The following is a 22,410-nucleotide window of genomic DNA, read 5'->3' on the forward strand; positions in this document are numbered from 1 at the left end:
AAAAATGATATTTGCTCTCTCTCCTCTACGAGATTGCTATGAAATTTTATACAAATAGTTTTAGTGGATATGACAAGCCTATAAATTTCTACACTAAACAAGTAGTGAAGAAATCCTATTGGAAAACAAGAACTTGAACTTGATCTTTTGGAGAAGAAAAGAATTGCTTCGAAAATGTTGTAAAGAAAGATACTTTTTAAAGTACTGTTGAAATCTGCAGAAGGTAAGACTTCAATAAAATTAGTGATAACCAAAGAATGAAAGGGCACACTCTTTCATTTAAGAAAAACACATCATTTCATTTACAATACAAATCTAATTTAGTTTAAACAAAATTTCAACATGAACACGTATTTATATTTATGAAAAAAGAAAAGGTCCTAGCTAAATTCGTATAACAAATAGATCATTAAATTTATTGTGTCAAATGGTCGAAATTAACTTATTTTTTTAAAAAAACTTTTTATCAAAACTTTTTTGAAAAATAGTAATTTGGGTTTGACTGATATTTTTTAATAACTTTTACGTGTCAAAAGTAGCTACTACCATAAAAATACTTATTCTTTTTTTATATATATAAAAAGTTTAACAAAACATCTCTATTCTTAAAAATAAGTTCATTTATAAATTTTAAAAATAAGTATATATTTCGTCTTTTAAAAAATTGGCCAAATCTACTACATCAAACTCATAAAAGTACAGTTTGAAACTTTTCAATTGGAGACTATCTCATCCGAGACCTTTGACTTTTCCTTGAACAATTTTATAAAACATGCATATCATCATTATGGCTTCAGTTGGTTGTCTTTTGGTTAGGTTAACAAAATAATAATATTATTAAACAATTCGTATTTACGTTCATCATATTTTGTTTACTCCCATCTAACCATGTTGCCTGGCAGAGGCAGCGGAGCTAGATAAGGTTAAGGCGGTGGAGCTAGATAAGGTTAAGGGATCTATCTGAATTTTCTTCGACAATAATTATAGTACTTATATCTGTGTAAATGTTGAGTTCTTTTTGATTTTTTTAGTGTTTATTTTTTATATTTAAAATCTTTTAGTGCAATTTTGACTTCGCAGCTATTGCTTGAGGCACATGGATTTCGGGAGAATATAAAACAATTTTGACTATAAAGCCTCTCCAAAAAGTTAGATATGGATTGATTTTCTCCACATTAAAATCTTCAACATATACACAAACAAACTTCCAATCAAAATTCTTGGTAGGGAGCCGCTTGAATGGTTCTATGCGGTATGAATTCGGATATAATTGGACTTTAATGCTATCAGACATTGAATGAAAAAAAAACTTGCCAATTATTTTTGGATGACAATTTTCTAACTACTCTAATTATAGTTGTATCGATCAATTATGAAAAGAATTGCAAAAAAAATATAAAATAAAATTGTTTAATGCTCCTTATGTCCCGAATAATAGAACTCTAGCTCTATTTGTGACGGTGAGTTTCTCTTCAGTAATAATTTTTTTCTTGTGAAACTACACTAGGTAAATATATGGTGTTCTTGTTCAAACAACCAATAAATTTAAAAGCATCTTATATTTTCTTTCTTATGACTTTTTTTTGCCTTTTCAATTTCATACCAAGATCCCTATTCAAACATGGAGGTTGTTACATGGCAGAAAACCAGAAACCTTCTAATGTCTGGCTGAAATGTTGACACTGATGGTAGCTTTATAAGGGGAAATGGAGAAGCTGGTATTGGTGGTATGATCAGAGATGAGAATTTAAACAATGTTTCTGGGATTCTTCCAAAATGTCGATGTGTGCTTGTCTAGTTCATTTTTTGAACATTTTTGGAGAGTCCTAAAACATAGTGGCGACTTTATGCTGCATTTTCAGTTCCTGTAAAGTGTGATAGCAACAACATAGCCTACTACTTCTATAACAAGAAAAAAGTGTTAAGACTCAAAACTGGAACATGTATTTACATTATACAGCAAGCCTGCTATAAAAGATTGAACAAATTGCTTAATTACAAGTATACCCATGGAGGTGGTCTTCCACCCTCGAGAACACAAGAAGCTGGAAAGAGCCAGGTTGATCATGGAATGAGATGACATTATGTGTCCGTTTGATCTGGAAACTGAACTGAATCGAACATATTAGTTGTAGATGCAGAAGAAGAGCCCATGTCAGTTCGAATAGTTATGGTGTTTTGAGTTTGGCTTTCAATTAGCTTCTGATTTTGCCTCTCTTCATGAAAATCTTTCATGGCTTTAAACCTCAGATCATTGGAATAATTGGTTGCCTCTGGAATTTCATCTGGAATAGCGATTCGTCCTTCAAGCATAGACACTACCTCGGACATGATAGGCCTGAGTGAAGGAGTGGCACTAGTGCACATGAGTGCCACTTTTACTATGCTTTCCACTTCTTGTTTGTTAATATCAGACCCCAATCTCTGATCTATGAGCTCCTCTATACCCCTGCTTTGTTGCAAGTGACAGGCCTGTAACAGTGTAGCTTTTCAGGCACCGCCAGTAACTTTGATGGAAGAGTGAAAAATGAAGAAGAAAGAATTGGAAGATCTTTATATTGCCATCAAAACATTCAAGCTGAGCCTTAAATAAGGGAGAAACAAGAAGCAAACAGGGATCAGATTTATACCCAATCTAAGAGACAAATGCTATTGTTGCTCGGCATGTAGTTATTGTTGTTCTTTCCACTGACGATTTCCAAAAGAACAACTCCAAAGCTGTAAACATCTGCCTTGTCAGTCAAATAGCCCCAGAGCGCATATTCTGGTGCCATGTATCCTCTGCAAGTGTTAAGATTAGAAGGTTTGTCAATGTAAAATAACTTTTAGACTTCTAGCTGGAAAAGTAGTGACCTTAGTCCTTACATTGTTCCGGCAACTCGAGTACTAATATGGGTCTTCTCTTCTTCAGTGAGTCTAGCTAGTCCAAAGTCGGAGATTTTGGGATTTAGCTGTCCATCCAGAAGCACATTGGTAGCTTTGATGTCCCGGTGTACAATTTTTACGCTTGATTCCTCATGTAGAAAAGCTAGACCTCTTGCTATTCCGAGACAGATTTTAAACCTTGTAGGCCAATCCAGATTCAATCGGCTGTTCTCTGAACCAGAAAATTCACCACTGAAAATCTTGACCCAGGGGTTAACAGGATTTCTACATAAAGAGGAATATGGAAGCTTACCAAACAAAACGCTAGCAAGGCTATTGTTATCCAAGTATTCATATACAAGCAGTAACTGGTCTGCTTCGATACAGCATCCATGAAGCTTAACCAGATTGGGGTGTTGCAAACAGGATATCATGCTAATCTCATTCAAGAATTCACGGTTGCCTTGCTTTGATTGAGAGGAGAGCTGCTTCACTGCAACTAATGTACCATCAAGTAATTGACCCTACACCAGATCATTTGTTAGATTCCACAGGGTGAGAAGATAGAGCCAGTGTGCAGTAGCTAAAGGCAGATGAATTTTGAGCCACATGTATTCCCATGATCAGATTCAGAAGGTTTGGTGAATGGAATTTGAAAGTTTACATGTGTTAATATTATAGGATATAGTAAATAGATTCTCTTGCCTTATATAGCTAGTGCCTAGTATAATCATAGAAGAGATGTGTAGGATATTTACTTACCTTTGATAGAACCTCTAGTGATTGTATATATACATGTACTTCTGAACATAGTAAAATACAAGTTCTTCTATTCCCATATTTCAAACAACAACATGTTTATGAAAACAGCACCAAGTCTCGTAGGCAGAGGTACAATGTGACATTGAAGCCCAAGTAAAAGAACAATCACTAGTCCTCCAATTATTATCATACCTTGTAAACAGGACCAAAACCACCTTCGCCAATCTTGTTTGAAGCATCAAAGTTTTTAGTGGCAGTTTTTATTTGTTTCAGAGTAAAATAAACCATCTGCAGCTCTACACCATTGAGATCTGTCCAAAATATATACAGGGATGAGTTATAGAATTTTGTGTTCTCTTGTGATAAATAAATTCTTATCATTGCATTAGCATTGACATGGGTTTCTTTTTCTTGAAATGGTAAACCCCACTGCTCCTAAACCCTTACACAAATACCTTCCATTGTTAAAATTCATGTACCAATAAAATTTGATACAACGAAGATGCGCAACTAGCATTAATTAAGGTGTTCAAGATTTGATAAAATAATGATGAATCTCCTAGGTTTTCATAAACTAATGAATCTCCTAGTTCAATCAATGTGCTAAGTTATTACATTAACAAGATTTTGGATTTCAAGACCCTCAATATGATTAATCATGTGTTTGTGTTTTGATCACTTCTGAATAGACGATGAATTGCATTCACCAAAATCCACCAACGAGTACATTAATAACTATTATTTAAATTTACAACTTTAGAAACTTTTCATGCTCACCTTTTCTTTTACTTTTTCTACATAGACAGCCTTTCCACCAAAGTATGCTCAGTACGAAAAATGTGATACATGCAGCCAAAACTCCAACAATAACATAAATTATTGTGGTCTTTCTGTCCTTGTTTGAACAGAATTTGAAAGCTGTACCAAAACAAATGAAAAAAAGGGTAAATCAGAGCAGCAAAGTTAGCAGAACCATTAATGCAGGTCATCATTCATTTAAAAGACTGTGAAGAAGCGGCATGCTTTACAAAATCCATCTATCTACAGATCCATCCTCTAACTCAAGCATAGATCAGGACTTTGAGTCCAACATAGGGCTCCATTTACAAGCCTTAATGGCATGTGGCATCTCCAGTTGCCAAATGCTGTGAATTCATTTTTCTCTCCACGTTTAGAAACTTCCTAAGTTCTAATCAAAATGATGAATAAGAATATATTTCTCCATTTCTATTTTACCATAATTCTGAATGAAAAAGCAATTTCTCAACAAGATAAGGAGGACAGTGGGATAAAATGAGAAACGTGCAAGGGAAACACCAAAATTCGTTTTCTTGAAAGTTCAAGACAACAAGAAAGATTTACTCCTGTCCAGTTTTTCTTGAACTTCATTCCATTGGGCTTGACCCACTATCTGTTTTTTTCATTCCCAAAAAATGGAACTCTTCCCTTAAATGAAAAAATCAACAAATTCTAAAGTCAAAATGATATATAAACTCCTATTACTATTTACTACTACAATACACTATTTTAAGATTCACATCATTTTACATATATTAACTGAACCCTGAAGAATATAATAACTCATTCGAACATTTTTTTTATTGAATTCTGTAAAAGAGAGTAGACTATACAAAAATGGGCAAAGGAGATGAATAACAGGAAGACTGAGTTACATCCTGAGCCCACAGGTCCTATAGGCTATAATATGATGCTCGTCACAGTTACTGCAAATACGCCATAAAATAACTGAAGGGCAATGGTTCGAGTACAAATACGGATTGATATATAACAATTGTGCATTGATAAATTTACCTTTCACATGACTTACATGAGACCAAATGTAGAAGGAAGAAAAGTAAAAAAGTACAAGCCGGAAGTTAGACAAGCCCTGTAAATCCACCCAAAAATATAAAAAAAAGCAAGTAGATACATACTTGAGTCAACCGAGATAGCTGATATCAGTGAACCATAATGTCCCCTAAGTGGAATGCGGACAGTGCCCTTGCCAGCCCAATAAAATCGGATCTCCAAGACACTATCTGTTACAGTAGCATTAAAGTATCTGATCACAGGCCTTTGGACTCCACGAGCTTCCTCTTCAATATTAAAGTCTTTCCAAACTAGTTTCTCCTAAAATCAAAAGAAAATCATTCAAGAATGTGAATCAGCTAATAACTCTAAAAAGAAGTTCATCATTCAGGATAAGCACCTGGATATATATATCAAAGACACGCCTTCCGAGACTGTTATATGTACTGTCTTCTTTAAATATTATCTCAGCAAAGTGCAGACTAACATTATAACTCCCATTCTCCAAGCAGTAACGGAAATAAGTAAGCGAAAGTGGAGAAACCCTTGCTCTACTATACAGTTCAGACAGGTCAGTTGATGGTATAGTCTCAATAAAACGTGTATTCTGATCATTATCATCATCCATGAAGTCTCCGGTGCTACTAAATCCCCAGTACTTATCACTGCGGAAATTTCTTGCAGAACCACCTTCAACCTGAGCATCTCCGTCATAATCAATTAGTCTATTGTTCTCTTTAACAGCAACATCATTTCCTCCACAATTCACATGCAAGGAACACCCATCTGCCATGTAACCAAATGGACTAGCATGGTTAGAGAGAGATATCTAGAAACAATTGTCACATAGAGCCTTATTACGACAGGCAGCAAAGACTACCAAAATTGTGATGCTTAGATATATATACATGCCAGCTGCTGAAAATCTAATAACAAGGCTTCAGTAGGATGTCAACAGTGTAGGTCCAGAATAGAGATATTTGCAACTGACAGCACTTCTTTGCTAACTAGCAGAAGGTAAAGAGTCAACAAACTCCAAAAGTGCATCTATGTTATCTAAGGAAGTAAACTTGGACCAAAACTCTAAAAGCTAAATGAGTGTCGTACAAACTATGTATTAAAGTTTTGCGTCTTTCTGATGTTCTGTTCTCTCCAGATTGCCCACATAACATAAAGATGTATCATGTTCCAGAATCCTCTGTTAGTTCTTCTATGCTTTCTCCATTTCCAACTGAATAAGAATTGTCTCAGAGATTTTGGCATCAATTGGTGGGCTCTATAAAACATGCTACAGACCTCATCAGCAACAGCACAGTGATCCACATTTTCATTTCTCACATGTAGCCCCAGTTGCATATGGTGATTTCATGAATTACAAGCCTCATGAACTGCTATCCACCCAAAGCACACTAATTCTAGCTGACTCTTTTCCCACAACACTTTTCGTGGCCAATGGATGGTACCGTCTACACAGACAGATAAGGGCATAAGGTCTTATATACTCCTTTTACAGAAACAGACCCTCACCTACTGTCCATCTCAGAGAATCCTCTGCTCCTGCAACCATTCCTTCTCCTCCAATTCGACAGCAAAATAGTCCAGCTGTCTGCCCACAATCCTGGCAATCTCTTCTAAATTTATTGTCCCATACACCAGTAATCATTTAGAAACTGAGATAAGGAAAAGCTGTAAGATTAAACAAAGTTGTGAATTGCTCTCAGAGTGATATATTTCCTTGCCAAGTATCTAACAGAATCTTATAATCCTTCCATCTCCAGACTTAAACTGTGTGTAAGTCAAGAATTTATCCCATAATTTTCTTATCATTACATCAACTCTCCTTCACTCTTTACTTTGCATCTATGACTGCTTTCTGCAGTGCGTTATGTTCCGCTTAGATATCTCCAAAATCATTTAAAGAGGAGACTCTTATCGTGCATCTTCAATTTCCTAACTGCCAGACCACCACACCCCCACACCCACACCCACATCTTTGGATGTATAACTGGTTTAAATATTAGTAATGGAGGAAAAGAAGATGAGAAAAGACAAAAGAACTGTAGTTTCGAATATCTAAAGAATTGTTCTTTCTTATAAATAGACAGTGAGCGCAAATATACTTACATCTTGGACAAGTTACATCCTCTGTACACGGAAGAACGTTCTTACTGTAGAAGAAAGCAAAAGAGAGATTGGCCTTAGATATACGCTCAGAAGTAAAGAAACAAATCTCAAAGTAGAGCATTCATTTATCTATTTAGTTAGCTGTAAAAGCTCATATATGAGAAACAAAAAGAATGAGAAGATCCATCTTACAGAGTCCCTGCAGCTGCAGAGCTCTTGTACAGGTTTATGTAATAATTCCTGTCAACGGAACAATTATCAGAACCATATGATACATTGTCACTAAAAACATGAAAGAGATACGAACAGAAGGATTCACTGACGTGTTTTGCCGACAAGCTGGTTGTTCAGGGCCTTGCCAAGTAAAGTTATTGTAGGAAAGATCACTGTACATGCAATTAGAATTCTTAGATGTCATAATCCGGAGTACTATAATGATAAAAATGCAATTAACATTTAAGAGGTGAAAAAGACAAAGAAACTGTGGAACTACACACAGAAATACTAAATAAAAATCAATAATTTCCCTGAGATTTCTGTTTAGCTATGTTTCTGAGAAAATATCATTCCGCATATATGATGCCGTGAAAGTGTCTACACTTTCATCTCAAGACGATATGAGGCACAAATATTTTATAAAAGGGAACAAAGATTGATATTAAACGTACACATTTATTCCGTTCTTCAGGATTGAGGAAGGTATATCTCCACTGAGCATGTTACCAGATAAAAACCTATTAACGCAGTACCACAGTAAAATAAGTATAATGCAGGAAAATAGTGAATGTAGCTTTCCATGCATTGTTGCAAACAATAATAATTCCATCTTAAGAGTACTAAAGAAAAACAAAACTTGGTATATACTCACACAAATTTAAGCATACTTCTTGCACTTATGTCATCCGGAATTGTTCCCATGAGCTTATTGAAACTAACATCCCTGCAGTAAGTTCAATAATACACACAAGAAATAAGAAGTTTTCTTCTGTCTGAAGTCTCATGAAAGGGCAAAGGAGGAGGCCCACTTATACATCATAAACCTTGCTAGAGTTACATGAATGTCATAGTACTTTACTAAAATTAGATTTAGAGAAGACGGTGAATTATACAGACCGAAGGCAAAGAATAGGAAACAAAGTTTAGTTGATATTGAAGTGTTGGCTACGATGAAGACTTCATTTTTCGTTTTTCTTTTTTGACAAGGATGATGAATTCGTTTTTTGCTTTCAACAGCACCTTCAATCTGTAGATACTTACTCACCATGATGATTGTTATACACATGATTCAACTTCTCTCTAATCAAAATCAAAGCTATCAAGCTCCAAAGAAGTCCCACAAATTAGTAAATTGGGCCTTTGTATTCCAGCGCCAGCAACTATGGCTGTTAGAATTGAGAATATTCACTAGCTGACTAGAGAGGAAATTGTATTAAGGTGCTCAATCTTGAAGATTGTGTTTTGGGTTTCTCAATGCTTGTTATATATGGGCAGCACCCTTATTTGCGTTGCTTCTTCTTATTATTTACCTATAGTGAATTTGATGGATTTTAAATCTCTTCCACTAGAAAATATAAAGAAGATAGCTCTATGATGCCTTGTTTGTTCTGTATACTGAACAGCCTCGACATGTTCCATTCTCTTTTAATGCAGAAAATGAGAATTCACCGATAAGATGGAAGACAGAATAACCAGCTTATAAACTCCTATTCTGTTTTGTTTCAATTTGGGTTTAAGTCCCAAGAGGTGAAATGTAAAATCAGAAGCCAAAGTCTTTCAAGCTTAAATGTCAAATATTGCCTTAAGCCCCTTGGGCTAGGCGAGCCACATATGATATAAAGATGGACATTATTTGACATTTTAGGAGTTCAGTCATTAGATTTGAGGTTTACGAAAGGAGTTTCTTGTAGAGTCCATCACTTGGGAATTTTGGTGTGGCTCACCACGACAAGTACTTCTTTCGGAAGAGGTGATTGTGAGACCCTTTACAAGAAAGAACTATAGTGGTGGAGGAAAAGTGCTTGCTTATAAGATGAGAACTTCGGCTTTGTAATAACTCAAGACTCTTTTTCGCCAAGTGGAAGGTACAGTTATAAGTACAAATGTTTCAAGGTTGACTTTCAGTACTGTTCAAGGCTATTGCACGTGGACACAAAGTTTAACATCAGACATGTAATGATATGAATGTAATGCAGATAAAGGAATATTCATTATTGCAAAATTACATGTGAACTACTCACAATGTTTGTATAGTTTTCAGTTTCCAAATATATCCTGGAATTACTCCAGAAAGGTTGCAGTTTCTCAATACCCTGAATGCAACGATTAAACAGCACTAAGAAGAGATCCATCAAAATTTAGATGCCAATAATAATTTGTAATAAACTACCAAACAACTTACAGTATCTCTAGGTCTGTCATGTTAATAAGAGGAGGAAATTCATGCATTGGTCCTTTTAAGTCGCTAATCCTCCTGAATAAGAGACTCAACATGAGAAGTCTTCATACAGTAAAGAGATCCATAAACTAAAAGAAAGAAGTAGATTAGATATATTAAGAGTTCTGTACTCACAGATCGGTTAACATACTGAGAAGAGATATGCTTGATGGAATGGGACCCTCTAAACCGGTGGCATGCAGCTCTCTTCATTGATAATCCAAAATAAGTGTTAAATACTTGAGACTAGGAAATTATTCTGCTATCAAAGATCTTTCAAGATCCTCTGGCATCAAAGGAGAAATTCTTACAATTTTGTTAGTTGTTTCCATTTCTCTATAAAATCTGGAATTGGCCCACTGAGATTGTTATCGCTTATCCTACTGCAAACAAAATATTGTTAAACATAGTCTTCAAATGACTAGCTAAACGAATAATGTGATAACTATGTACTTACAAATCTGCTAAATTTACAAGTCCAGAGAGTGACACTGGCAGCTCTCCCTCCAGTTGGTTGGAGGACAATAACCTGAAATTAAGATCATGTTTCTCCATTGGATATTGTATCTATTTATCCCACAGAATCACAACTTATATGAACAGACCCAAAAGAGAAAAGGAAAAGAAGGGTCTTACAGCGCCTTTAAGTTTATCAATTTCCCTAGTTCATCAGGAATAATGCCTGAAAATTGGTTTCCTTCAAGGTTTCTGGTCAAAGATTGCTGAATAGATTAGTGCACTGCTGAACTATTTGGGAAAATAAGGAAATAAACAGAATTGAAAATGAGATAATGCTTAGATTAATGAACAGGAGCATGTCTGGCAATGCATCAAAGAGAAAACCAAACAATAGCATAAAAGCTGTTAAGCGCTGCATTCATTATACTTGAAAAGAAAATTTCATAAATTTAAAATTGGAGTTGGACAAAAGATTATTTCAGAAACTTTTCTTCAAAAACTGTCCAAACGGCAATATAAGAAATGAAGATGAGAAATCAGATTAGATAATCAAAATTTGATACATACATATAGGTAAGGCTGGTAATGTTTCCCAGTTCCTTCGGTATTTCCCCTGACAACCGGTTCACAAGAACAGAGCTGGATCAAAAAATTTGCAGTTACAATTGATGATTGACAACCTTCATAACAGTTTTTTTAACAATATATCAAATGGGGCTTACATGGAATTTAACTGGGTTGACGCCCATTCGGTTGGTATACTACCGCTGAGGTAATTGTATGCAAAATCACTGAAAATTTGAGAATATGTGAATTCAGTTAATTATGCTTATCAAAATTTGAACATTGAATTAGATTATAGGGAAATAAAAGCAAATGTGACAATAGCATTCAAAAGGTTCTTACACTTTTTGAATGTAAGGAAGCTTTACCAGTTCAGGTGGAAGAACTCCAGGAAGACTTATACCCTTAAGAGTACTGCATAAGTAATTTCAAGAGTCAACAATGTAATTTAGTTTATCTAAATATTTTGAATAGATAACCTATTCTTGTTTAGAAAATGAAACCAATTATATAGTCACATAATAGTGACAGGAACCACTCTAAAATGGTGAGGTATATAATCCATTGTACACAAAAGTGAAAATAGTCAATGACATCAACTTGTTCTTCATAAATCTCAGGAAGCCTAAGATTTCATCAAATATAATAATGCTTATATATTTGGCAAAAATGGAACTCCCTTTTTTTTTACAGGGGAGCATCCCTTGGAGCATTGGTAAAAGTTGTTGACGTGTGAGTAGGAGATCATGGGTTCAAACCACGGAAACAACCTCTTGCATAAACATAAGGTAAGATTGTGTGCATAAGATCAATGTGGTTTGGGCCTTTCAGGACTCGGAAATAGTGGGAGCTTAGTGCACCTGGCTCCCCTTGATCCGTAACTTCCTCCTATATCTTGTTCCTTGTCCGAAGATATAATTTTAAGGTTTTGCAAAGATCTAGGAAATGGAATGCTAATACAACTTAGGTAAGCATGGTTATGGGTTCTCTAACAGTAATGGCAAGACACCAGTAACTTAGTACCCAATAGCTACTTTCTCCATATCATCTATGCTGGCTCTCCAAACACATGAACTGCTATAACCAAAGTCGAGCAAAATGATGAAAAATTACATAGCTACTATGTGGCAGGCAGTATCATTTCCTATACTGCAGTTGCACACAACATCAGTTTCAGACCAACTTGGCTGATCAGCTATCACCCTGACTGCTTCAATCTGGCACGATTCACCATTGAACTTCCATTGTGTTGCTCCCATTGTAATGGCGATTTGTTCCATAATGTTCACTGAGAAATTGCCAAAGCATATGCCAAATAACAGATTGTTAGTCGAGTAATGCAAATCTTACGAGATAGTTGCAAAACAATTCAAGGTGGAGATAACTGCAAATCCAATTCAAGTGCAGGGAGCAGAATTCCTACTTTTTCTGTCAGCCTTATGTAGACTTGCATAAAGGACCAAAAGCTATGTCCTTCTTGTTCATGCAAGTTCCTCTAATGTAGTAAACTACATATCAATATCCATTAATGAAGAATTTGGTAGCTCAATTTCACTCAACCTCGAAAGCAGCGTCGAAAGGAGGCTGACGAATCCTTTCAACAGAAGTGATGAAAAAACTACTAATGCATATTATATTTAGCAATACTTTGAATCTCTATGCTTCAATCAGTGGCTAGGATAGAGAGGAAACATAGGACTTAATCTACTTTCCAAGGGATGGAGCCAAGATTCGAAATAAGCATAGAAGTTCAAGCAAAGATTCGGTCATAAGTAAATAGCTCAGTTCCAGCATATAACCTCTAAATAGTAAATATCATCAAACAAAATCAGAAATTTCAAACTTTGCAAACCCCACTCCCTGCCCACATTTTGGAGTCGATGATCAATTGACCAGAAAAAAACCCCAAATACCCTTAGGTTCAACATTTTGGAGTTAGGCTACAAAGATGCAGCAACTTCCCCCAGAAAATATGTGGAACCCTGCATCATTTGAATACCCTAGTTCACCAGATTGCATTAATTAGTTCCTAGACATAACACTAAAATTTCCAGTCTTTTGTTTTTTTAAGTCTAAAATTTCCAAACCTCAAGTAAGATTCTATCATAAAGGAAGCTTTTTTAAATAAGCATGCTCCATTTTTTTTTCTACAATACAAAAAAAATAAACTGATCAGAGCCTTCTGTTCTTTACATTTCCTCAAGAAATAAGCTCCAAAATTTCAGAATTCTTGTTTTCTTTCACAAATTTGACTTTGTAGCAAAATCCCATATACCCTTCATGTACCACCACCCACTCAACAACCCCACCACTAAAACTGTAAAAGCTATAGAATTTTACCTTCTTCTTGAGCAACTCTTCTTGAATCACCCAAATTCAACAACATGAAGTAGTTCACTGCAAGAATCCATGAAAGAACAGCTCTTTTTAGTGGCAACATTTTTTTTTTCTTCAAGCTCCAGCCCCCAAGTTGCTATAGTACTGTTGGACGTACAAAATGTACACCTAAAATTCTATCCACGAAATGATTGAGCCAGAAAACTGTTTTTTTTTAAAGGCAAAAGTTCTATGAGATTCAAAGAAAAACTGTGTGTAAATTGAGCTAGCTGTTTACCAACTTCCTATACATAAAAAAAAGTTTCTGTTTTGAGAGAAATTTCTTATAATGGAAGAAATGAAACTTTTAGAGAACAGTCAATGGCAACTGGCACGTGAGATGCGGCGTGGACCCTTTGGCGCTAGCCACTTCATCTTTCAATTTACTATTTTGTGACTATTATTTATTTTTTTAATTGATGTTCGAAACTCTCATTTGATTAAATCTCAAAAGTCCCACGTTTATTTGAGGGTAAAATATTTTTTTTAAAAAGGCAATTTCATATGAAGAGATTCGAATCTTCTTTCTATCGATTACTTTATGACTATTTCTATGTTGTTATGAATTAACTAACTTGACAATTTTATAAAGGAAGAAGAACAAGAGAATATGTATATAGAAAGTATTAATAGAGAGAGTAGTAATATAGAGAGAGTAATAGTAATTCTTTCTTTTATGTGTTTGTTGTGTTTTACATTGAAGTTTAAGGCTATATTTATAGCCATATTTACAAGTGCAGGAAAATATTAATGGACATTTTACCCACTTAAAAAGTAAATGGACTATCCACCATTTTAAGTGGACAACCATTTTACTTGGTTGATATTACTTGGTTGATAATACTCCCCCTTGGATGTCCACGAGAAATGTGCCTCGTTAAAACCTTATTAGGAAAAACCCAGTGGGAAAAAACCTAATGAAGGAAAAAGAGTACACATATCTGATAATACGCCTTGAGTGCTGCCTTATTAAAAACCTTATCAGGAAAACCCAGTGGGACAAAACCTTGACTAAGGAAAAAAGAGTACAGCGCGTATTTTGCTCCCCCTGATGAAAATATCACTTAATATCTCGAAGACGACGCATTCCAATTTTGTATCTCATTTTCTCAAAGGTTGAAGTTGGCAATGCTTTGGTGAACATATCCGCCAAATTGTCACTTGAACGAATTTGTTGGACATCTATTTCATCCTTCTTTTGAAGATCATGAGTGAAAAAGAATTTTGGTGAAATATGTTTTGTTCTGTCTCCTTTGATGTATCCTCCCTTCAGTTGAGCTATACATGCAGCATTGTCTTCATACAATATTGTTGGAGCGTCTTTTGTCAAAGAAAGACCACATGTTTCTTGAATGTGTTTAGTTATTGATCTTAACCAAACACATTCTCGACTTGCTTCATGAATGGCTATTATCTCTGCATGATTTAAGGAAGTGGCAACCATAGTTTGCTTTGTTGAACGTCATGATATAGCTGTACCACCACATGTAAATAAATAGCCTATTTGCGATCGACCTTTATGGGGATCAGATAAATCTCCCGCATCTGCATAACCAATCAATTGTGACGTGGAATCATTTGAGTAAACAATCCCATATCAATGGTACCTCGAAGGTATCTGAATATATGCTTAATTCCATTCCAGTGTCTGCGTGTTGGTGAAGAACTAAATCTTGCTAACAAGTTTACTGAGAAAGCTATATCTGGTCTAGAATTGTTGGCAAGATACATTAATGCACCAATTGCACTAAGGTATGGTATTTCAGCACCAATAAGCTCTTCATCATTTTCATAAGGCCGAAATGGATCTGTATTAATATCAAGAGATCTCACAACCATTGGAGTACTTAATGGGTGTGCTTTATCCATATAAAATCTCTTTAAAATATTTTCAGTATATGTTGACTGATGGACAAATATCCCATTTGTAAAATGTTCAATTTGTAGACCAAGACAAAATTTTGTCTTTCCAAGATCTTTCATTTCAAACTCCTTTTTCAGGCATTTTACTGCCTTTGAAAGTTCTTCTGGAGTTCCAATAATATTTAAATCATCAACATATACTACTATTATGACAAATTCAGATCCAGACCTTCTCATAAAGACACAAGGGCAAATTGGATCATTTTTATATCCTTCTTTTAGCAAATATTCGCTAAGACGATTGTACCACATTCGCCCTGATTGTTTCAACCCGTACAAGGATTTTTGAAGTTTTATTGAGCAATTTTCTCGAGAATCCTTGTATGCTTCAGGCACTTTGAACCCTTCGGGAATTTTCATAAAAATGTCGTGGTCCAATGAGCCATATAAATAGGCAGTGACCACGTCCATTAACTGCATTTCAAGCTTTTCATGAACTGCCAAATTCATTAGATACCTGAAAGTAATTGCATCCACCACAGGGGAATATGTTTCCATATAGTCAATGCCAGGTCTTTGCGAAAAACCTTGGGCTACAAGTCGTGCTTTATATCTTACGACTTCACCCTTTTCATTTCGTTTACGCACAAAAACCCATTTGTGCCCTACTGGCTTGACACCTTCAGGTGTTCGAACTATTGATCCGAAAACTTCACGTTTTTCAAGTGAAGTTAACTCTGCTTGAATTGCATCCTTCCATCTTGGCCAATCATTTCTCTGTCTGCATTCATCGACAGATTTTGGTTCAAGATCCTTATCTTGTTGCATTATTTCAATGGCAACATTATAAGCAAAAATATTATCGACCACAATATTATTTCGGTTCCACCGTTTTCCTGTCGACACATAACTTATTGAGATTTCTTCATTCTCATTATTTTCAGGTACTTGGACCTCCTCGGTGGTATCACCATTTGTTGTGTCTCTGGGCTCTTCTTGAGCACTCACCTCCAAATTATGATCATCTTGATCATTTATTCCTTTCCTTTTTCGAGGATTTTTATCTTTGGAACCAAATGGTCTTCCACGTTTTAAGCGTGGTCTAGATTCATTTGCCTGAATAAGTTGTCCTACCGGGACATCAACTCGAACTTGAGCATTAGCAGCTGGGATATGCGATTTAGTAACCCGTGGAAGGTTAGTAAATGCATCCGGCAGTTGATTTACAATATTCTGCAAATAAATCATCTTTTGAACTTCTTGCTCATATTGATTTGTTCGAGGATCTAAATGAGATAGTGACAATGAATTCCAATCTATCTCATTTTTCATCTGCTTATGTTCTCCCCCTAATGTTGGGTATACTGATTCATCAAAATGACAATCAACAAATCTTGCCGTAAATAAATCTCCAGTCATAGGTTCCAGATAATTTATAATAGAAGGAGATTCATACCCAACATATATTCCCAACCTTCTTTGGGGACCCATCTTTGTGCGATGTGGTGGAGCAATTGGGACATATACCGCACACCCAAATATTCTAAGATGGGATATATTTGGCTCCCTTCCAAACGCCAACTGTAATGGGGAAAATTCATGATAATTTGTTGGCCTTACGCGCACAAGTACTGCTGCATGCAAAATAGCATGCCCCCATACTGAAATAGGAAGTTTTGTCCTCATTAGCAATGGTCTAGCTATCCATTGGAGGCGTTTAATCAATGATTCCGCTAGACCATTTTGTGTATGTACATGAGCGACCGGATGCTCAACTTTTATTCCAATCGACATACGATAATCATTAAATGATTGAGATGTGAACTCACCAGCATTATCAAGACGAATTGTCTTTATTGCATAATCTGGAAATTGTGCTCTTAACCTTATAATTTGAGCTAACAATATCGCAAAAGCCATGTTGCGAGTTGATAATAAGCACACATGTGACCATCTTGTAGATGCATCTATCAAGACCATATAATATTTAAATGGTCCACATGAAGGGTGAATTGGCCCACATATATCACCCTGTATACGTTCCAGAAACGCAGGGGATTCAATCCCAACCTTAGTTGCTGATGGTTTGATAATCAGTTTTCCTTGGGAACAAGCAACACAAGAGAATTCCTTAGATTGAAGAATTTTCTGATTCTTGAAAGTGTGCCCATGTGAATTCTCAATAATTCTGCGCATCATATTATAACCGGGATGGCCCAACCGGTAATGCCAAATGATAAAATCATCAGAATCAGTAAACCTTTTGTTTACAATGGCATGTGATTCAACAGTACCAATATTTGTATGGTACAACCCAGAAGAAAGTGCAAGTAATTTTTCGTGCACAATTTTCTTCTCCATATTTATTGTAGTAATATAAAGGTATTCAACCTTTCCTTCATTTGCAGTCTCAATATGATAGCCATTTTGGCGAATAACCTTGAAACTTAACAAGTTTCTTTGAGACTTACTACAATATAATGCATTATCAATTACCAATATCGTTCCTCCAGGTAGTAATAAGGTTGCTTTTCCATAGCCTTCAATTAATTTTGTACTACCAGATATTGTATTGACATAGTCCTTTTTCATAATCAAATGACAAAAATATTTCTTTTCTTTTAATATCATATGAGTTGTGGCACTATCCAAAATGCACATATTTCCATTATTCATCTTGAATTCAATTGAAGACTGATAAATTTATTTATCTTCATAAAATAAAAATGCATTGTAAGAAATAAAATAAGTAACAATTTTTCTAGAAAAACATAAGTCCCTTTTTTTTTAAAGTTAAATTATGGTAATTTAGAATTTAAAAAATTATATGATTCAATTATGATGAAAGTTACAATAATTTAGTTTATGGAATTATATACTTATTAACTTTAAATAAATATTATACACAAGTATTAAAAACAAATATAAAATTGTCACGACCCAACCCCGTAGGCCGCGACTGGTGCCCGAATTGAGCACCCAAACGTACCCTTATCCCAAATTAGTCTATTTTTTTTTGAATAAACCAATGTAGTGATTAGTAGAAATTGCTAAATATATCATAAAAGTAGATATACGCACGAGAGTTGAAAGGTTGTCATAAAACACACAAAAATCCAAACCATATATACAAAACCCACAACATAACTCTGTCTACAGACCTCTACAGATGATAGCATAGTCATATGACGGGACAAGGCCCCGTCGTACCCCTGACCAACATATCCAAATATACAGAGATAAAGTCAGTACCAAAATACAAGCTCCGAACAAGGGAGCACTGTCAACGACGCAGCAAATATCCTAAACAGGTGGATCAGCAAATCGAACTTCGGTACCTGCGGGCATGTAACGCAGCCCCCCGAAGAAAGGGGGTCAGTACGAAAAATGTACCGAATATGTAAAGTATGAATTGTAATAAATAAAATCATAATCTAAATAGTATGTGCAAAAAATAAAATAAATGTTTAGAATTTCAAAATACTTTTCATAATCCCAAATCATATATGCAAATACATATGCCGTATCCGGCCCCATTTTATGGGACTCGGTGAACAAAACGTGGTCGCCCTCCTGTCATTGGCGCCACAACACATCATAATATCAGAGTAGGGAATATCTCCGTAACAAATCATATCATATCAGATGGCCATATCAAATCATATCATATCACAAACATATATGTACATGGCACAGCATAACTCCGTGGCATAATATTTACCACCCCATGTACATGTCATACCTGCCCCCTCACGTCGGGACACGACGAATAATGCAGAGAAATACGCACGAAAACATATCCTGGCCCAGGCTCAGTGAAAGAAGCATTGAGGCATCCACGAGTGGAGTAGTGAGAAACTAAATGCAATTTAAATTACAAAACATTTATACAGACTCGATGGCATAATTTCGATAACAAACCGTAAAAGGAAACTTGAATAATAATAATAGTATAAGTACTTCCAATATCACAATAGTCTACGTAAAAATAGTATTTTCCGAATCATCTCCGTACTTCTAAATATATTATGGGAATTAACGGAATAATTATTTATATAATATTAGGAAGCATAGCAAAGAGTTTCTTTCAATTTCTACCTACCGTAATTCAAACGGAATAACGAAGAAAAATTCGGAATAGTGGGGCCCACCTCGGTCAAATGAGGTGGCGTATACAAATCACGTGCGTTAGACTTCATAACATTATTTAGAAGAGTTTCAAGGTATTCGGAATTCATTTGTGCAAAATCTAGAAGTTTAGACAATTTTTCCAAAACTATTCATAATTACCTAATTCAATTCTATTGAATAGAAAAGGGAAATTTTCGAGCGTCGATTCCGACGAGTAGAGTGATCCCCGAGGTTCGTATTCACTCCTATTATATCTAGGACATGCCAAGAGAAGAAAATGTAAAGCTTTACATACCTTTTTGGCCTTTTACGGTTGTCCAAGTTCAATTTTCGTTTCCTCCAAAATCTACAATTGGTCACATTTACCAATTACTATTTATAAGACTTTAAGAATTCATTTTTTTCCAATACTTGTCTATAAAAATTTCAGCAGCATCTCCCCTATATATATGACACTCCGAGATTACAACTCGGCCACAATATTAACAACCAAGCCAACAACAACACCAATTCCATCGATAATCAATTTAACACACCATAACATAAATTGGTGTAATTTTCTAATTAGTGCAACAACTTTCAACCAAACTTTGCATTTTCAAATAAATATGAATATCTCATATCCATAATTAATTTCAACTCATTCCAACATAAGTGAAAAATATTCCAAGTAAGCTATCCAATTTTTATCAATTTCATATTTCACTCAAAAATATTATGAAAATCGGAATTCATTATTTAGAAGAGTTTCAAGGTATTCGGAATTCATTTGTGCAAAATCTAGAAGTTTAGACAATTTTTCCAAAACTATTCATAATTACCTAATTCAATTCTATTGAATAGAAAAGGAAAATTTTCGAGCGTCGATTCCGACGAATAGAGTGATCCCCGAGGCTCGTATCCACTCCTATTACATCTAGGACATGCCAAGTGAAGAAAATGTAAAGCTTTACATACCTTTTTGACGTTTTACGGTTGTCCAAGTTCAATTCCCGTTTCCTCCAAAATCTACAATTTGTCACATTTACCAATTACTATTTATAAGACTTTAAGAACTCAATTTTTCCAATACTTGTCTACAAAAATTTCGGCAGCACCCTATATATATGACAACCCCGAGATTACAACTCGGCCACAATATCAACAACCAAGCCAACATCAACACCAATTCCATCAATAATCAACTTAAACACACCATAACATAAATTGATGTAATTTTCCATTTAGTGCAACAACTTTCAACCAAACTTTGCATTTCCAAATAAATATGAATATTTCATGTTCATAATTAATTTCAACTCATTCCAACATAGGTGAAAAATATTCCAAGTAAACTATTCAATATTCATCAATTCCATATTTCACCCAAAAATTCCATAAATGCAACAAAACTATTACAATTTATTTTCTTCTTTCAACTTCATAATCAAATTCATTCCCTTCTTTCAACTTCATAATCAACAACAAGAATCCATACTTTTAATAACTTACCTCCATATTCTTATAATATCATACTAAAATTACATAATTCCTACAAACCATTTTAATACCAACTTACACCATATAAACTTTATTTATATCCCAAAAATCATAACAACAACTAACAAATTATACAAACTTATTTTTTTCCATTTCATCACCTAACCCATATTTCCAACTTCAATTAATTTCATCCAACTTCCATTTTCAACATCAAATATTTATCATACTACTATTCAAATACTACACTAAAAATACTACACAAAAATACTACACAAAAATTTAATTCATCTTCCCCCACAATCTTCATATACATGGATTTATACATATGTAAAACCCACCATGAAAACTTCCATATTTTCATAAATTCTACACATCTCCACATACTACAACATAAACAACCTTCATAACACAAAGAAATTGGATTAATTCTTACCTTTTCCTTCCAACTTCTTCACTTTACCAAAGCTTCAAATCAACCAAACAAGCCTCCTATTTTCCAAAATAACTTTATCATATTGTAGAGAATCCTTGAATTAGTAGGAATACTAGGAGAAAATAATTTTTGGAGCAAGATTTCAATTTTCTCCCTATTTTTTTCCTTGATCGATTTTCCCCTTATTTTCTTTTCCTTTGTTTTTTTTTTCTTCTTTCTTGAATTGTCTTGAAAGTTCTAAGAGTTGGAAGACATAAAGACTTCTAAGTGAAATTACCAATTTGCCCCTCACCTTTTCTAATATTTCCAAGTTGAAATTCCAATTTTGTCCTCAACCTTTTATAGTATTTCCACATGTGAAATTCCAATTTTGTCCTCAACCTTTTATAGTATTTCCACATGAGTAATTCCAATTTTGTCCTTAATCTTTTATGGTATTTCCACATGAGAAATTTCAATTTTTACCCTTAACAAATTTCCAATATTTCCACATCTCAATTTAGTCTTAAGAATTTTGTATCCAACAAGGTCAAACATAGCCTTGCCCTTGACTTATTACCATTATCCCCAAATTGTCCTAATGTGAAAAATACGGGTCATAACAAAAATATTATAAAACATTAATATAATATTATTCATCATGTATAGATAATTTGTTTATTGACAAAAATAATACAATCATTATATATTATTAATGTCTAAAACATTAACAAGAATAAATAGTTATTATAATGACATTAAATAAGGCGAATATTATTTTTAGTAACAATATGATATTAAGATTAAATAATAGCACACTAATAGTAATTAATTACAACATTGTAAAATAGCACAATGTAATAAATAATATACAATTATCATAAAAATGTAACCTTGATTATTTTTTTTTTCTTCAAATACATAAACGTAAAAACACAATAATTCGAAGTACATGATAACATATTGAAAAACATGAAATTAAACATCAATTAAGATCCTTTAAAAAATCTTCAACCTCCAAATGAGTAATATCATTGAGGTCATTAAAATCATCATCCCTTAAGGCCATATTTGCTTCAATATTATCATTATTCAAAAGCCTTGCCTCAACATTATTTTCGAACGCCAA

At 34.5% G+C, this 22,410-nt stretch overlaps 1 protein-coding gene and 1 long non-coding RNA gene across 5 annotated transcripts; both read right to left on the reverse strand.

Annotated features, from left to right (window-relative positions):
- Positions 1-1,721: 1,721 nt before the first annotated feature.
- Positions 1,722-13,660, reverse strand: LOC129872418 (probable LRR receptor-like serine/threonine-protein kinase RFK1). Of its 3 annotated transcripts, XM_055947410.1 has the most exons (24): positions 13,358-13,659; positions 12,131-12,305; positions 11,360-11,431; positions 11,176-11,244; positions 11,021-11,092; positions 10,631-10,702; positions 10,452-10,523; positions 10,306-10,377; positions 10,130-10,201; positions 9,959-10,030; positions 9,798-9,869; positions 8,429-8,500; positions 8,229-8,294; positions 7,884-7,946; positions 7,753-7,800; positions 7,561-7,604; positions 5,837-6,222; positions 5,562-5,757; positions 4,405-4,545; positions 3,820-3,938; positions 3,179-3,389; positions 2,866-3,097; positions 2,631-2,781; positions 1,722-2,472 (listed from the first exon to the last, which is right to left on the reverse strand). In XM_055947410.1, the coding sequence occupies exons 1-24, from the start codon at positions 13,455-13,457 to the stop codon at positions 2,083-2,085; spliced, it is 3,039 nt and encodes a 1,012-aa protein (XP_055803385.1). In that variant the 5' UTR covers positions 13,458-13,659; the 3' UTR covers positions 1,722-2,082. The 3 variants fall into 3 exon arrangements, with proteins under 3 accessions (XP_055803385.1, XP_055803384.1, XP_055803386.1); XM_055947409.1 differs by having other exon boundaries at positions 2,866-3,389; positions 13,358-13,660; XM_055947411.1 differs by lacking the exons at positions 12,131-12,305; positions 13,358-13,659 and adding an exon at positions 12,041-12,075 and having other exon boundaries at positions 2,866-3,389.
- A 4,633-nt stretch (positions 13,661-18,293) lies between these two features.
- Positions 18,294-21,841, reverse strand: LOC129872421 (uncharacterized). 2 transcript variants are annotated; one of them, XR_008762566.1, is made up of 4 exons: positions 21,303-21,841; positions 20,345-20,395; positions 19,683-19,733; positions 18,294-18,594 (listed from the first exon to the last, which is right to left on the reverse strand). It is a non-coding gene; the product is annotated as an uncharacterized LOC129872421 (long non-coding RNA). The 2 variants fall into 2 exon arrangements; XR_008762565.1 differs by lacking the exon at positions 19,683-19,733 and having other exon boundaries at positions 21,303-21,836.
- Positions 21,842-22,410: the final 569 nt, after the last annotated feature.

Source organism: Solanum dulcamara, chromosome 11, assembly GCF_947179165.1.
Source record: "Solanum dulcamara chromosome 11, daSolDulc1.2, whole genome shotgun sequence".
Taxonomy (NCBI): Eukaryota; Viridiplantae; Streptophyta; class Magnoliopsida; order Solanales; family Solanaceae; genus Solanum; species Solanum dulcamara.